At 45.8% G+C, this 17,074-nt stretch overlaps 1 protein-coding gene across 1 annotated transcript; it reads right to left on the bottom strand.

Moving 5' to 3' along the window:
• Window positions 1–142: 142 nt before the first annotated feature.
• On the bottom strand, window positions 143–16,363 carry SAV1 (salvador family WW domain containing protein 1). The gene is made up of 5 exons (XM_040065978.2): window positions 16,106–16,363; window positions 14,033–14,479; window positions 6,902–7,172; window positions 4,340–4,483; window positions 143–1,351 (listed from the first exon to the last, which is right to left on the bottom strand). The coding sequence occupies exons 1-5, from the start codon at window positions 16,197–16,199 to the stop codon at window positions 1,141–1,143; spliced, it is 1,167 nt and encodes a 388-aa protein (XP_039921912.1). The 5' UTR covers window positions 16,200–16,363; the 3' UTR covers window positions 143–1,140.
• Window positions 16,364–17,074: the final 711 nt, after the last annotated feature.

The raw sequence follows: 17,074 nt of genomic DNA on the forward strand, positions 1-17,074 counted from the left end.
GGGTTTTGAGGGTCGTTGCCAGACCCGAATCTCGGCGCCACCGAGAGCTTTGATTATCTCAGGCCCGTGGGGCTTTTGCTGCTGGTCAGAGCAGTTTACCTGGCGTTCCGAAAGGCCACGAATCAGTCACGCAAACCCTCCGTTCATCGAACAAAATGATTTTTATTGAATTAATAGGATTTACAAGAAATGTACTTTTTTGTCTGCAGTGTTTATTGCACTGAAAAGAACCCATAAATAACGCGTCGGGACAATTAATGAACCAAATGGAATTATTGGAAAGGGTAACTGGGCGATTAAAAAATTTCCCCAAGTGAGGAGCTTTAAGACAAAAGCTCATTAAAAAAACCCCCAGTAATTGCTGTTACATCCCTGATTTTCCCCGTGGGGCGGCACAGTGGGTCGGAAAATGCTGCTGCCTTTCCACTGGAGCGGGTCAGGTTTTGGGAAACGCAGGATCAAAACCGCTCCGCTTAGAGATCTTGGTCTTTAGGAAGGTACGAGCGTTCCCCCCTCTGAGTAACCTGTGTAAAAACGAGGAGTAAAGCTGGAGTACTAATGAGCTGAAGTAAAAAATAAGGCAACTCAGGCTTCACTCCTGCGAAGCGAAGGGCGAAATCAGCTCCTGGTATGAGCCAGCAGGCCCGGGGCTGGTTCTGTACATTAAAGCTGTAAACAAGGAGCAGAGCTCTCCCAGGAGAGGGAGCCCAAATCCCGAGGGAAGGACCCTGCACCAGGCATCTGGATTTGGAACACATCTGGAAGCCAGGACACGACGGCTGCATCTATTGCCCTTCAAAAACACGTCGCCAGCTTTGAATGCTGCAGCTGGCTGGCAGGAAAGAGCTCAAGGACCAGGGGACTGATGGAACTGCTGGTTTCTCAGGAGAATAAACAGGGAAAAAAAAAAAAAAAACCCAAAAAAAAGATTTTAACAAACCATTCCCACTTCTTTTATAAACAACACAATAATACACGTAGAAAAATATTCCAAGAGGATAATAACAAAGGTGCAACGTCAACAAAAAGAAGCTGCCTTTTCCACCGGAAAGCGCTTTTCCTTTCAGAGTTTGTGTTTTGTGTGTGGTTTTTTTGTGTGTGTGTGTGTGTGTGTGTGTGGGCGGGAGGAGCCGCGGGGGCTCAGTAGTTGGCGCTGTGCTGCTGCTGCTGCTGCGCGTACCACTGCTGCCGCTGCTGCCGCTGCTCCAGCTCGGTCAGCAGCGCCTGCCGGTACGCCTCGTACAGCTTCACGATGCGCTCCAGCTCCTTCATGAACAGCAGCTTCAGCATGCCCTGGTACGTGTCCAGGTCGGCCAGCTGGAACAGCTCCCACTTCAGGATGTGGTCGTACCTGCGGGGACAGCACAGGATTGCTCCAGGCGGCGCTTTGGGGCAGTTGTTTGGGGTGCCTGGGAATCAGCCGGAGGAACGTCGCATCCCTCCTGACACACCAAACAACTCCAGGAGTACAGGAGTGACTGTCCCCTGAGTGAGCAGAGTAAAGCAGCACAGGAAAACACGGCTGGGAGAGCTGGGAATGTTCCCCTGGAGAGGAGAAGGATCCAGGAAGAGCTCAGAGCCCCTAAAGGGGCTCCAGGAGAGCTGGAGAGGGACTGGGGACAAGGGATGGAGGGACAGGACACAGGGAATGGCTTCCAGTGCCAGAGGGCAGGGATGGATGGGAGACTGGGAATTCCTCCCTGGGAGGGTTGAAGGTTGCCCAGAGAAGCTGTGGCTGCCCCTGGATCCTTGAAAATGTCCCAGGCCAGGTTGGACACTGGGGCTTGGAGCAGCCTGGGACAGCGAAGGTGTGACCATGGCAGGGGTGGGATGGGATGGTTTTAAAGCCCCGTCCACACCAAACCACTCTGGGGTTCTATGGAAAGGCATTTTGGAAGCATGGAACAGCAATTCCACTCACAGCACAGCTGGAGTATTTACTGTAAAACATCAGTTCAAATCAGAGCAACACAGAAACACGAATGATCTCAGAAGATGGGACGCTGCTGGCCTTCCCTCCCAATCAGCTCTTCCCAACCCTGCTCTAACGAGTGCTCTTGGCTGCTTAACCTCTCCAATTAACCCCTCTTGGTTAATTAGCAGCAAAAATCTACAGCAGATATTTAATGCAAACCCTGCTGTGGTTCCACCCTCACTGCTGTACCCTCCTTTGCTGCTTTTCCCTCACACAATCCACCCCAATCTGATTTCCTTAGCTTGGAAACCACCCTGCTTATTCCAGAACAGGAGAAACTCGTGGAATAACGGAGTTACTGGGTGCAGCTGAGGCACAGGAGAAGATGGATTCCCCTGAGTGGAGGCTGAGGCTGAAATATCAGTGAATTTCTGGAAATAAACTCCGTTCCCACTGCAAGGTCACATTCCAGAGGCATCAGAGAAGCACCAGGACGTGCCGGTGACTTCCAGAGAAGCTCCGAGGAATTTTAAGAATTTCATGAAAACATTATCACAGCTCCTATAAACCTCCTAAAGAACAGCTTCTGTATTCAAGTTATCCCTAATCCTGACAGAGCTGCACTGCTAAAATCATTTCCCCCCCCCCCCCCAAAAAAGGAGAAATAAGAGATTGCAGCTGTTTGGAGTTAGAGCTGTGTATGACAAAGGGGAGGTTGAAGGTTTTCAGGTACAGCCACCTCTGGGTTCCTGACTTCACATGGACACCACCTTTCCTTTTTCCTAGAAGTAGAGATTATTTTGTTAACACCCACTGGACTCTCTCTCCCAGGCTTTTTCCAACCCTGTTTCTTCTGCTCTGGAGGGATTTGTTAAAACAAAATCTAACTTTCCTTATTTTTTCCCATCATTATCTACTTCTTTCAACAGAAACAACGGGGCTTCACAGCTAAATATCGATTTACAGTGCCTGGGGTAAGTAACAAATCACTGAATGATTTTAGTGCAAAACTGTGCTGATAATTAAATATTTAAAAATTTGTCTCAGCCTCCTTGATATAAAGAAATCCCTGATGAAACGTTTAATTTGTTTCTCAAGTTTCAAGAAAGTATCCAAAATAATCCACACAACACAGAGGCTGAACTATTTAAATTTCCATTGTCCGGAAGTGTCAAAGACCTAAATAAAGGAATGGGTCTGCAGCCAAAACCTGGAAGTATTTCTAGGAAACAAATCCTACAGGAACTAAGTGTGGAGCCTCAGTGTACTGGGGGATTTTAGAGCAATTTCAGTCTTTATGGGCTGCTGGCAAACCCAGCAGTCACAAGAAGTAATAAAATTCATTCAAACTGCAGTTACTAGGAGCAGGTAATAAAAAAAGAGATTTTTTGTTTGTTTGTTTTTAGTGGGAGGCACTGAACACCACAGCTTGAATTTGCAGTTACAGACTGACCTCGCTGCTGTAAAACTGAGTTTCTCCATATTCTCCTTATGAATAGCACATGATTTAATAATTATTAAACCACATTTTGGATTTTTATTGCTTTCTACTCAGTGTTACTGTTCTGCAGAGCTGAACCCATTAGAAAATCTCATTTCCTTATGCTGACACAAACCCCTTTTTTGGAGGAGAGACCCTGTTCCTGTAGCAGTTTTTTTTTTACAAAATGGGTTTTTATTACCCCTTAGTTTTTAACTCATTTTCTTGAGCAGAAATACAGAAATAGAAACAGAGATGTCAGCCAGTATTTGGCCTAAAGGAGCTGGAAAAGGAGTTTGCACAAGGGATGGAGGAAAGGACAATGGGAATGGCTTTAAGCTGGAAAAAGGTGAATTTATGTTGGATATTGGGAAGAAACTGTTCCCTCTGAGGGTGGGAGGCCCTGGCACAGGGTGCCCAGAGAAGCTGTGGCTGCCCCTGGATCCCTGGAAGTGTCCAAGGCCAGGGTTTGGAAGAGCCTGGGACAGCGGAAGGTGTCCCTGACAATGGCAGGGGTGACACTGGATCGTTTTTAAGTTCCTTCCACCCCAAACCATTTCATGATCCTACGATTTAAAACTCTTAAAGGCGAAGGAAAAGCCATGCTGTTTAAAAAGAATTAAAAGAGACATGAGGAAGTTCCACCCTAAAAATGTTTCGCATATTTTTCTGCGCACGTGGTGCCACTCTGAAAGCAAAACACATCCTTCACTCTCTGCCAGAGCTTTCTGCGTGAGCTGCAAGCAGCCATCACTTCAAGCAACGCCTGAAAGAAAGCGAATTAATGTGATAAACGCTTGCTACAACTCCCTCACGCTGCCAGCCTCGGCCCTGACGCAGCTAAAAACCAAACACGGCACAGGCACTCCTGCCGGCCGTGACAATTCAGTACTTTCTTTCTGTTTTCGGTGTGAAACGCGGCAAAAGCAAAGGCAGAATCTCACTTGACGGGAGCCCTGGCGTAGACCTGCAGCCAGTCAGGGATCTCGGCGCTGTGGTAGGGGTTGGCAGGGACCAGCAGGGCTTGGCTCCTCTCCGGGGGCTGCGCCTGGTAGGACACGGGGGGCGGCTGATCGTAACGGGGAACGCTGCAAGGACAGGGACAGGCGTCAGCTCCGCGCTCCTCAGCCGTTCCCCGGCGTTACGCGCACGGCAACCTTCGGCGAAATTCACCCCAGCCCCGCCCACCAGAGCACAGCAACGCACTGGAGCTGCTCTTCACACGCTTTAAAAAGTATTGGTTCTGATAATTCAACGTGTTAGAGCAGATGTGTTCAGGCAGCAGCTGATCTGAGTTTCTCCATACAAAGATATCCCCAGACATTTATCTCTTGTGCCACAAGCTGAAGAACTTTCTCTTCCTGGGTATCAGCAGAACAGGCTGAGCAGCAGGAATTAACAACTGACAGTTGGATTTGGTGAGTATTGACAATTAACTGCTGGATTTGGTGAGTATTAATATTGATAATTAACTGTTGGATTTGGTGTGTACGAACAATTAACACTGGATTTGGTGAGTATTGACAATTAACTGCTGGATTTGGTGAGTATTAATATTGATAATTAATTGTTGGATTTGGTGTGTACTAACAACAGTTGGATTTGGTGAGTATTGACAATAAACTGCTGGATTTGGTGTGTACTAACAATTAACACTGGATTTGGTGAGTATTAATACTGACAATTAACTGCTGGATTTGGTGAGTATTAATACTGACAATTAACTGTTGGATTTGGTGCGTACTAACAACACTGGATTTGGTGAGTATTAATATTGACAATTAGATTTGGTGTGTACTAGCAATTAACATTGGATTTGGTGAGTATTGACAATTAACAGTTGGATTTGGTGAGTATTGACAATTAACTGCTGGATTTGGTGTGTACTAACAATTAACACTGGATTTGGTGAGTATTAATACTGACAATTAAAACTGGATTTGGTGAGTATTGACAATTAACAGTTGGATTTGATGAGTATTGACAATTAACTGCTGGATTTGTGTGTACTAACAATTAACTGTTGGATTTGGTGCGTACTAAAAATTAACACTGGATTTGGTGAGTATTAATATTGACAATTAGATTTGGTGTGTACTAGCAATTAACATTGGATTTGGTGAGTATTGACAATTAACTGCTGGATTTGGTGAGTATTAATATTGACAATTAACATTGGATTTGGTGAGTATTGACAATTAACTGCTGGATTTGGTGAGTATTAATATTGACAATTAACTGCTGGATTTGGTGTGCACTAACAATCAACACTGGATTTGGTGCGTACTAACAATTAACACTGGATTTGGTGAGTATTAATATTGACAATTAGATTTGGTGTGTACTAGCAATTAACATTGGATTTGGTGAGTATTGACAATTAACAGATGGATTTGGTGAATATTGACAATCAACTGCTGGAATGGTGTGTACTAACAATTAACAGTGGGATTTGGTGAGTATTAAGATTGATAATTAACTGTTGGATTTGTTGCGTACTAACAATTAACACTGGATTTGGTGAGTATTAATATTGACAATTAGATTTGGTGTGTACTAGCAATTAACATTGGATTTGGTGAGTATTGACAATTAACAGTTGGATTTGGTGAGTATTAATATTGACAATTAACACTGGATTTGGTGAGTATTAATATTGAAATTAACACTGGATTTGGTGAGTATTAATACTGACAATTAACTGCTGGATTTGGTGTGCACTAACAATTAACAGTTGGATTTGGTGAATATTGACAATTAACTGCTGGATTTGGTGTGTACTAACAATTAACAGTTGGATTTGGTGAGTATTAAGATTGATAATTAACTGTTGGATTTGTTGCGTACTAACAATTAACACTGGATTTGGTGAGTATTAATATTGACAATTAGATTTGGTGTGTACTAGCAATTAACATTGGATTTGGTGAGTATTAATATTGACAATTAACACTGGATTTGGTGAGTATTAATACTGACAATTAACTGCTGGATTTGGTGTGTACTAACAATTAACATGGGATTTGGTGAGTATTAATATTGACAATTAACAGTTGGATTTGGTAAGTATTACTATTGACAATTAACTGCTGGATTTGGTGTGCACTAACAATTAACACTGGATTTGGTGGGTATTAATTCTATTTTACTTTAAAATGACGAGTAGCTGCAGTAGCCATTTTCACTGCAGACAAGGCTTAATTCACGTTTCAGATGTTCAGAGCATCTCCAGGCACACCAGCTCAAGTCTCCTTTCAGTTTACAGCTCAATTCTGCTCTCAGCTGCTTTGCTGTTTTACTGACAGCAGCAGAGCTGCTTTGTTCGATTTAGGAGCAACGTGCCGCTTCTCAACTTCAGAAACGCGAGACAGAACCCGAACTTCTCCTAGAAATCCTACCGAGAAGCGGCAAAGCTGCATTTACTCCCGCCTGCCGCGTTTGCCGCAAGCCCAGCTCCGACGTGGGCTGAGCTCAAGCCAGGGGAGCAGGGGAGGGGTGGGGCTGACCTGGGGGCACAGGGGTGTTTGTACTGAGCCCTTTTGTTGATGTGATCCACGTAGTAAACCCCGAATTCCGCCGACTCCACGCGCTCCCAGCCCGGCGGGAGCCCCTCGCGCTCCAGGGGGTGGCTCCAGTGGGTTGTGTTGGTGTTGTGATCGATGTAGTATTTCCTTCCTCGGATAGTCCAGTCCACTGACCAGCCAGGAGGAAGAGGTAAATCTTCAGAACTATGATTTGTTAGGTTTCCTAAAGATGTAGCAGCAACTCTCCCGATGCCTAAAAACAAACGGAGATCGGGGTTCAGGTAAAGATTTAGGGAAATTATCATTTCTGTTAATAAATTCTTATGGCTGCTTCTTTTATCAACAACAACAAAACCCCACAGCTCTCTTTCAAGTCGAAGTCAGAAACTGAAAAGTATCCAGAAAAATCACTGAATCCCAACCAAGCTTTTCAGGTGAACCAGTCGAGAGCAGCAACAGGAGGAGGCAGAACAAGAGAGGAGGGACAAGCAGGGTTGGGGTCCAAGAGCTGACAGCAATCAGCAGCTGATTTCTTTTCCCACCCTTCCCCTACAAACAGAGCACATTTGGGATTTATCCTGCGCTAAACTGAAGAGACTGCTCTCTGAAGCACTCCGAAAATAGGCCATTTGTTGTAAGACACAGAGAGTTTTTACAAACGAGCAGCTGGATGGTGAGAGGTGACTACAGGAACAGCTCCTGTCACCCAGTGAAATAAAAGCCAGAGCAAGTACAGAAAACTCAGGAAAAAAACACCCCCAAGATACCCAACCACAAAAACCCAGTGATATCATCAAGAATTTCGCAGGTTTCTTTCCATCCCTGGGAATTCTCTACCTCCTGGATGTGCTGGGCTAAATTAAATTCTCTTTTAAAATTCATTTTAAGGAGTTCCCTCCAGTCCCTCACAGTTCTCCAGTCAAACACTCACAGGTTTTAATGAAAATTCCAATTATCTTTTCATCCCACAGCCAGATGCATCTGTTCAGTCCCGTTATCCCCAGGGTTTGTGTGTTACTATTTCCCACAGCCAGCAGAAGGGGGTTGGGAGCTGCTTCTCCCACTTTTTTGGAAGTCAGAAATCACCCCCCACACATTTATACTGACAGGAATGCACCCCCTCCTCCTTTCCTTCAGGAATAACATTTTTGTGTGGTTGTTTTTTTGAGAGAAGGGAAAGGCAGAGTCTCTCTCATCTGAAACGACAGCCTGGAACCTGGGTGAGCTATATCCTAACAAAATATAGTAATAATTGAAAATAAAGTTACAGGAAGGCTCCAAAACAACTGGATAAATAAATTAATAAAAATAATTTTAACCCCCCCTCACAAACATCCTCCTGAGTCCTGCTCTTTAAAACTTTGTGCTCACGCATAAATCTTTTTCCAGCCTTGTCACGTTCTGAACTGTGTGGCCTTAAAGGATTTCCTCTTGTGTCAGTACTTACCTATTTGTCAGCATTACAAAGGGAAGCTGATGGCTGTGTCCATCTTTAATTGGGATTTGACAACCTAGACCTTAATTCCAGAAAAAAGAAACATCCTGGAGGCTTCCTGACCTTTGGGAGGGCTGGGCCAGGGAAGCTGGTTCAGCCCCTCACGCCACTGACAAAATAGAAACATTTCAGCTTCTTGAAAATGCTGTGCTTGGGCTGAAAAAATCCAGGATTTTCCCCAGTTAACTGAACCTCTGGGATGTGATTCCATGGATGTGGAAACAGTGACTGTTAAATCACCACTGCCAGCAGATCTGAACGCACAAACTTGACTGGGGGGAAAAAAAACCAAACGTGTTTTTCTGTTTGCTGTTAAACCCTGCACATTCCTGTATTTTTTCTCGCAGTTCCTCCTCCTCAAATCCACAGATATTTATTTTTACTAAAGGTCAAGGTTAATGCTTCCCAACATTTGGAAGAGCTGCCATCCTCTGCACTGAAGTTCTCCTGACACATGGATTCTCCCAGTGCCAGCTTATTTTTAATTTCCAAGATGCAAAGAACAAAATGAACACCAGATCACAAATATTTTATCCATTCCTTTTTGCCACTTTGATTTCATAAATGAAGTAGCGGAGCCAAACCATTAAAATAAACTTGTGCAGATGTAGAAATTACCAGTTTTGAACAATATTCCACGGACATAAAATCAAAGGCCAGACTTATAAACTGATGGTTGTAACTATCAATTTTTCCCTTGTATCACGGATTACATTGGAATATTCTCTGTGCTGGAAGATTTAAGATGTTGATATTCATAGGGCCTTAAAGCCTTCAACCACTGTGGTGTGAAAATCAACAATTAGTACAATTTAGACTTTTTTTTTTTTTTTTTCCCTGTAAAATGATTTTTTAGAGATCAAAATAAACTGTCTGTTGGTATTCCTGATAAACCTCAGATGTTCCTTTGTGGGAGGATGGATGCACACAAAAGAGGAAAAAGCTCCTCCTATAGTTTTGAACAGTAAGAGAAGAGGAAAATTAACTTTTATATATATTTACGTATCTATATATACACACACACACCTGTAAATTCAACCACAAGACTAAACACCACCTGGAAGAGTAAATTCCTAAGTGATCTTTTCCAACATATAACCCAAAGAAGAAAATTCCAAGACAGCCTAAATTCATGGACCGCCTTTCCCAGGGCGAAATGCCAGGAATGTCCATTTTCTGCTTCAATTCCAGGTAAAGTCTGAGCCCCAAAAGCATTTTCACAGCGGCCCAAAGCTCCACGCGGGATTTTCCTGCAAGCACCAGGGATATTCCCTGGATTAGGGGCTGGCACCAGATTGATGCATCCCAAATAGAAAAGCTGCGCAGTTTTTATCCAAACATCTGGTGTAAAACCTGGGATTTTCCTGGGATGGAGGATGTGATCCCTAAAACAAGGTAAATGGAATATGTTCACTGTAACTCTCGGGGTTTTCTTGCTCACACACTCTTTTAGCTGGATCAAGACAACAATTCTCATTCTTCCTGCTTTCCCAAGAAACAGAGTTGTTTAAATTATCCACTTTTTCCAAATGTCTCCTTTCCCCTGCTTAGGGATGAGCACTCTCTGGAGTGGCACTATCAAATCTCGAGGGTGGTCAACAATTAATTTAAATTTATGCATTTGTAAAATCTTTTCAGAAGGTCTCTTTTGAGCTTGTCAAGCCTCATCCGGTAATTCTGTTTACAATAATATAATAAATAACGGGGTCTTTTTTGGTTCAGCTGTTGCTTTTAAGGAATATCAATATTGAAATTGAGGCTTTCATTTCCCTTCCCTTTCTAGAATACACTATCTCCAACTGAAGGTCTTGAATTATCAATTTTAACTTTGAGCAGCACATTCCAGTGCACTTTATCAGTGCAAAAAGTTCCTTCTCTTAAAAATCTTAATAAAGTCACAAGTGTGAACAATCTGCAGTGTGTTCTTCACTCAAGGAAGTTGTGTTTAGGAAGGAACAAAGGAACTGGAAATGATGTCAGTGTTTTCCCAGCCCAGTAAAAGGGAAAAAACCCCCCCGTTTCTGAGGGAACCCTGCCTGGAAAGAAGTCCAAGCCCTTTGGAGGAAAGATTTCCAGGCCAGCAAAGGGCAGCAGAGAAATCTAATCAACAGCATAAAAGGGAAAGAGTAAAACCAGAGGAGAGAGTCCCACTTGGGTAGAAAATGCAGAGAAATTTCAGAGCCCAGGAACTCCCCACAAACGACTTCACCCAAATTTCCAAGTGTTGAAGAACAAATCTTACAAAACGGTATTTGTCTTTAATTAGCCCAATTGTCCTGAGAGCCTTTCTTTCAGGATGCCAAAATCCTCTCCCTTCCCCTCATCAGAGCAGGAAGTGAAGACGAACAAACTGTTTAATTTGAAAGGAGTTAAGCAATAATAAACTAACAAAATGTCCCAATAACTCTCCTGTTTAGCCAGGCCTGCAAGTCCCAGGCCTTCCTAAGCCACTCCAAAGCATCTGAAGGAGCTTCCTGAGCACAAGCACCTCTTTTGTTGGCGGCAATGGGGCGTTCCAAGCAAGCACAAATTCACAAATAGGAAATGACAGGAAGAACTCCGAAAGCGTCAAGAATTATGCTGCGAAATTCCTGCAAAATCAGCACAAAAGAAGAAAAGGGCAGCAACTGCCATTTGTCTGAAAGCGAGAGAAGTGCACACACAGAAAAATAAAAACATGGCTATTTCAGCTCTGACTGGGTTCCACGTCATAACCTGTATTTCTTTTGCTCTTACATTAAACAAGTTAGCAATTTTTCAGGGGTACAACTTAACAGATGAACCAGAAGCACACGGGATTCTCTGTTAAACTGTTTGTTTTTTGTTTTTTTTCTCACAATCCACCACCAGCAAGTGCCTTTACAGTGTTGATTTCAAGCTCAGCAATTTTCATAGACACAGAAGAATGGTTCAGCTTACCGCTCACACAGGTACAAATAACTCTGAGGTCTTGGTTACAAGTTAGTTCCAATCTACACTGAAGGTATAACTTCAACCACAGACCTCCCCAAAACTTTAACCTAGAAGAGAGGAAAGAGATGGCGAGGAAAGACAGGTAAAGTCTCTTAGAATTAAAAGTTTGAAAAGGACACTAATAATAATAATTAAAAAAAAAAAATTAAAAATTTAGGAAATGCCACAGAGGTAGCTAAACGCATACAAAATTAGGAGGTATCTCAACTGAAAATACTGGTCAGGAAAATCAGCAGCACTGGATTGCTAGTTAGAAACAAAGTGAATGAAAATATGGAAAGGAGGAGATGGTAGAAGTGAATCGCAATGAGAGAGAAAACGTGACTTGAAGGAGAAATGCCCATGGAAGGACATGGCAATGCTAAAACATCAACTGCTGGAAACCACTGCCCTAAACACTCGGCTGAACACCTGGAAGTCTCGGTAAGAACGTGTTTGCAAACTTCTCTCCGAATTACAAAGAGGAGAATGTCGGTTTTGAAGGAAAGCTGAAATTCACAGGCACCTCTTCGCTTCCAGACCGCTCCCAAAAATCATCTCAGCGTGACCACCGTGAAATATCACCAAAGCAGGAACACCTCGTGCTCACCAGGCAGCATCTCCTGGGGAATCCACCCAGAACACACCAGAACTGACCAAGGGCACCTTTGGAGGCAGGGTGGGAGAGGAGGGAAAGGGGAGGAGGCAGCAGTTACAAACTCCAGCTAAAAACCAGCCTTTTCTTTTGGAACTGCAGGAATTTTGCCATCTCAGTGAAGAGAAACAACAATGGAGACGAGCAAAGAAAAGCAATTTAGATGAAGACAGTGAAAGCAACGGGCTCTGGAAATGGAAGGAAAAGAAACGAGGAAATTACAGAGAGATCTGGGTAACTCAAGGAAAACACTGAAGGCGTGAAGGCAATGGATGGTGTAAATAAAAAGAAGCTAAATGGTGAAATGAAGGAAGTAACAAAATGTAAAATTTTCTTATTTTGGGGGACATAATTCTTTAAGAAAAAAGAAAAGAGGACTTTAGGAGTTCATATGGAGATGAAAAAAAATGGAGGAAAGGGAAAACACCGGCAATTGAAAGGCTCACCTTTGTCTCTCCCTACGAGTGCAGGAGATTAAATACTCACCCATCACAAAACCTGTGCAGAACTTGTTCAAAATATTAAATGTTAAAGTATGAGAGTGAATGACCAAACCAAGCAAACAGGAGCAGCTCCTTTACGATTTCCAGCGCTAAGGGGGCACAGGGCAACAAACAGCAGGGGAAAAAAAATCTATTTAGGAAGATGTTGCTACAATTTATTACAAAATATGGCTGTGGAGCTCCTTTTAAAAATTTGATATATGAAATTCCCACTTCCAAGCTGGAGCCCCATTTCTGGGAATCTCCTCAGCAGACACAGCTACTGTTTAATTCTGAAGGTTAAACTGATGGATTGGTTTGTGAAATCCTCCCTAAAATATCCCAGCACACACTCCCAGCGCTTGCTACCTGGACCAAGTAAATGTTTAATGACTGCTGGATGAGCAACAACTGGCAGAGATGCAGGGTTTGCACACAAAATCCAGGCAGACCAGATACATTAACATTTAGAAAAATAAAGGAGGGTTGCAGTAGCAGGCTTTAAACCCCAGTATTTCAGAATTTCCTGCTGGCATTTCCCATTTTTCATGGAAGTGTTTCCGTGGTGAAGAAAGCACAAAGCTCTGACAGGTTCTAATCCCACACACGAGGTCAGCAGCATTAAAAGCTGATGTTCTTCCTGGCACATTTCTTCTTCTAGACAGGAGATTTATTTTATTAGATACTTTTACTATTTTGTTTACAGATTACAAGTGACAACGTATTTCATACTGAAGGTTTGTTATTTACAGGTTAGAATTGTTTCTTTCAAACTCCTCCCTGGACATAGTTTTTGTTATATCAAATACAGAGCCAAGTATTTCAGAAAAGTAATATTTAATGGAGTCTTCTTTCTTGTGCTGTCTTGGTTTAGGAAACAAAGGCAAGTTGCAGTGAAACTAAGGGGGGAGGAACAGGCATATTTACCAACAATTTTAAAAGCTAAAAGAAAGGAGTCAAGAATTAGGAAGTCAATTTCAACACTAATGAGATGCCCATTTGCTAATTACACAACGCAGTCATTCCTCCCTTTGACTACTTATAAGGAATTATTTTAATTACTGAGGTCAAATTCAAATGATGAAATTAAATAAGATGATGATTAAACTTTAATGATAATAACAATAATAATAATGCAGCAATATAATAATACATATATAATGTTGTAATTTAGAGCTGTTGGTTACTCTCTACATCGTGAAAACAGGAGATGTCCCCCAGTGAATAAAATTCCTTGCCAGCCACCAAGTGCTGTGTAGAGGAGATTGTACTGGCCTGGCATTAAAAAACCCAAAACTTGCTTGACCTTACTCCGTCTATTCAAGAAAATAATCCTGGCTGAAGTCTGTTTTTCCTTTCTGCATACGTGAGTGAACAAACCCTCAATCCTCACCACCCAAACCCCAGAAACGCCACGAAAAAGCAGCTCTGTCCTACACACCTCAACCACAACCCCCATCATCCAGACACAGCACCCGAACTCTCCCCAGACCCCTTATTCTGAACGGAAAACAACAGCGGAGCCTTACCTGAAGCGTGCCTGCCATGATTCTGGGACATCCTCTGGAAAAGGTCACTGTTGTGCTCATAATACCTGTAGTCCTCGTGCAGGCGGTCGTTCAGCTGCCGTCTCCTCTGCGCCTCGTAGAAGTGATCGTAGTAATAGCCCCGGGCTGCGGCGTCGCCGTTCTCCAGCCCGGGACCGGCTTCCGACAGGAAGGACTGCGAGGAGGAGCCGTATTCCCTCGGCACCTCGGCCAAGCTCCTGGCCAGGTAAGAAGGCGCAGACAGTCTGTTGCTCTCCCGCCTCATGATCTCGTGAGGCGGCCTCTGCACCGGAGTTCGGAGGAAGCTCTGGTTCCTGGAAACGATCCCATCGCCGCCGGGGGCGTAGGCGGAGGATGAGGAGTCGGGAGGGCAGATATCGGTTCGTCTCGGAATGGTCGGGCCGTGGCGGATGAAGGAAGGCATCAGATCTGACAGGGAGCACGGAGGGGAAGTGAGAACTCTGCCTCTGCAGTACCCGAGCGGTGATTTACACCAAAACTGAGGAAATTCATGTGCAGGACCCACTTGAGGCACCTCTGAGGCCTGTGCAAGTGTGGTGGTAACGCTGCAGAGTGTCCTGGTGCGGCAGAAACCAGCGCAACCCACACCAGCGGAGCACCGGTGCCAGGGCACGGCCGTTCCGCCAGCAAAACTGCAGCTGCGAGGAACAAACCAACCCCAAAGCCATCAAAAAAACCACACAAGAAGAAAAGAAACCCAAGCCACCCACACTGTGCTGTGGCTACATCAGGTAGGGTTCGTATCTCCCTATGAGAAGGGTCAAGAAAATCCACATATCCTGGCTACCATTTCTTTGGGAACGTCGTCCTTACAAACTGGGAATGACAAGATGTTAATGCCCGCAGGAATGCAAGCCAGAAACGGAATTCACACTGCCCCCACTAACCCCAAAGTCACAAAGTTCAGCCAGAAAAACGCTGTCGTTCCATACATGTTAAATTCTCAAATTATCATGGAGATACTTCACTTTCTCCTTTAGAATTTCACTGCCTCCCTCCAGGACATGAAACATTCCTCCTCTCCCTACTTTTACTTTCAACACGATATAAATAACTTATAAAAACTTATACAAACAAGTAGTTTCCCTCCAGGTAAATCAATACAGATGGTAGCTTTCATTCAGAATGAGGTCATTCCTATTATTAACTACTTTTTATTAATAAACTCCCCCAACTCACAGCTAAAATCCGGTGCACCCCAGAAGGTGTCGGCAATACATTTATTCATTTATTTGTGCAAACAAACCCATTTCAGTCTCGGGTTGTCTCCAAAGGCCAACGAAACCGAACCTAAGCGGACTTTCAGTGCGTATTTGTGGTGTTGTGTCCAGCCCTGGGAGCGCAGGGCTGCGGCATCCGCGCGTCCCAGGTGATCTCACCAGGCTGAGTCACGGATAGGACCTGGAGCTTTTGCTTCCGCAGGGATTTTATGCAACTGCCTGGCGGGACAGTTATCTCATCCCACGGCGCCCAGAGGGGGAAAACAAGCACTCTGCAAAGAGCGGGGTCACAGCTCCGCGAACCGCAGAAGGGTTTGGGGTGGAAAGGGCTCACCCAGCTCCAACCCGTGCCGCACGGACATCTTCCACTATCCCCGGCCGCTCCAAACCCACCCAACCTCACCGTGCGATCCCCCCGGTTCATTTAAAAACCAATAGAGACTCCCTGAACCCCGGCCTGCTGAAACTGAGGGGACCGAGAAAATCATAAAAACCACAAAAACCACCAAGTTCGGGCACGCTGAGCACTCGGTGGACCAACGCGTGCAGGGCTCGTTTAGAAACTCGGGCTTCCTTTCGGTTTTAACTTCCCCCCGTCATCTCCCGGGGCTCGTAAGAGGGTTAAACACACACTCTAGAGGGAGAAATAACCCCCTCACACACCCGCAAGGATAACTCCCCCTCACATCCCTCACCCCGCCAAGGCCGCGCAGCTCCAGGGCCCGCCGGACCCGCACTGGCCGCACACAAAGGCCTCGGGATCGGCCCCCCCGGAGCCCCGCGCCGGCGTCCCCCGGTCCCCCCCGACACTCACTCCGCAGCAGCGGGCTCGTCTCCTTCTTCACGTACTTCCCCTGCACCTCGCCCGGCTTGGAGAGCTCCGTCCGCGTCTTCTTCCGCGACAGCATCCCACCTCCCGGCCCGCTGCCACCGCCCGCATGCCCGGCGCCGCTCCCCGCTCCGCAGGGCGGGGAGGGAGAGGGGGGGGGTCCGGCCGCCCCCGGGGGCCGGGCCGGGACCGGGAGCGGGGTTGGGATGGGGACGGGGATCGGGCCGGGCCGGGGGTCGCTGAGGGGACGCGGCGGGCGCGCGGGGCGTTGTGGGAAGGCGGCGGCCGCCGCCCTCCGGGACGGCCGCGGGGCAGCGCAGGGGAGGGGGCGCGGCCACAGCGCCCCCGCGCGGCGGGGAGGGCGCGGCCCCTCACGGAGCGGCGGGAGCCCGCCGGAGCAGAAAGAGCGGAGTGACAGAAATCCTGGGGGGGAGAGAAAATGCCGGGACGGCAGAAATGCCGGGATGACAGAAAGCCCAGAATGACAGAAATGCCGCGATGGCAGAAAGCCCAGAGGAACAGAAATCCCGGAATGAGAGGAAGCGCAGAACGACAGAAATCCTGGAATGACACAGTGACAGAATCACAGAATCGCTGAGGTTGGAATAGACGTCCGAGGTCACCGAGTCCAAGCTGTGCCCGATCCCCACCTTGTCCCCAGCCCAGAGCACCCAGTGCCACATCCCGGCGCTCCTTGGGCACCTCCGCGGATGGGGGACTCCAAACCTCCCCGGGCAGCCCCTGCCAATACCTGACAACCCTTTCTGTGGAGAATTTTCCCCTAATATCCAACCTAAACCTCCCCTAGCAGCCCCTGCCAATACCTGACAACCCTTTCTGTGGAGAATTTTCCCCTAATATCCAACCTAAACCTCCCCTAGCACAGCTCGAGCCCGTTCCCTCTCCTCCTGTCCCTGCTCCCTGGGAGCACAGCCCGATCCCCCCCGGCTGTCC

Source organism: Hirundo rustica, chromosome 6, assembly GCF_015227805.2.
Source record: "Hirundo rustica isolate bHirRus1 chromosome 6, bHirRus1.pri.v3, whole genome shotgun sequence".
Classification (NCBI taxonomy): Eukaryota; Metazoa; Chordata; class Aves; order Passeriformes; family Hirundinidae; genus Hirundo; species Hirundo rustica.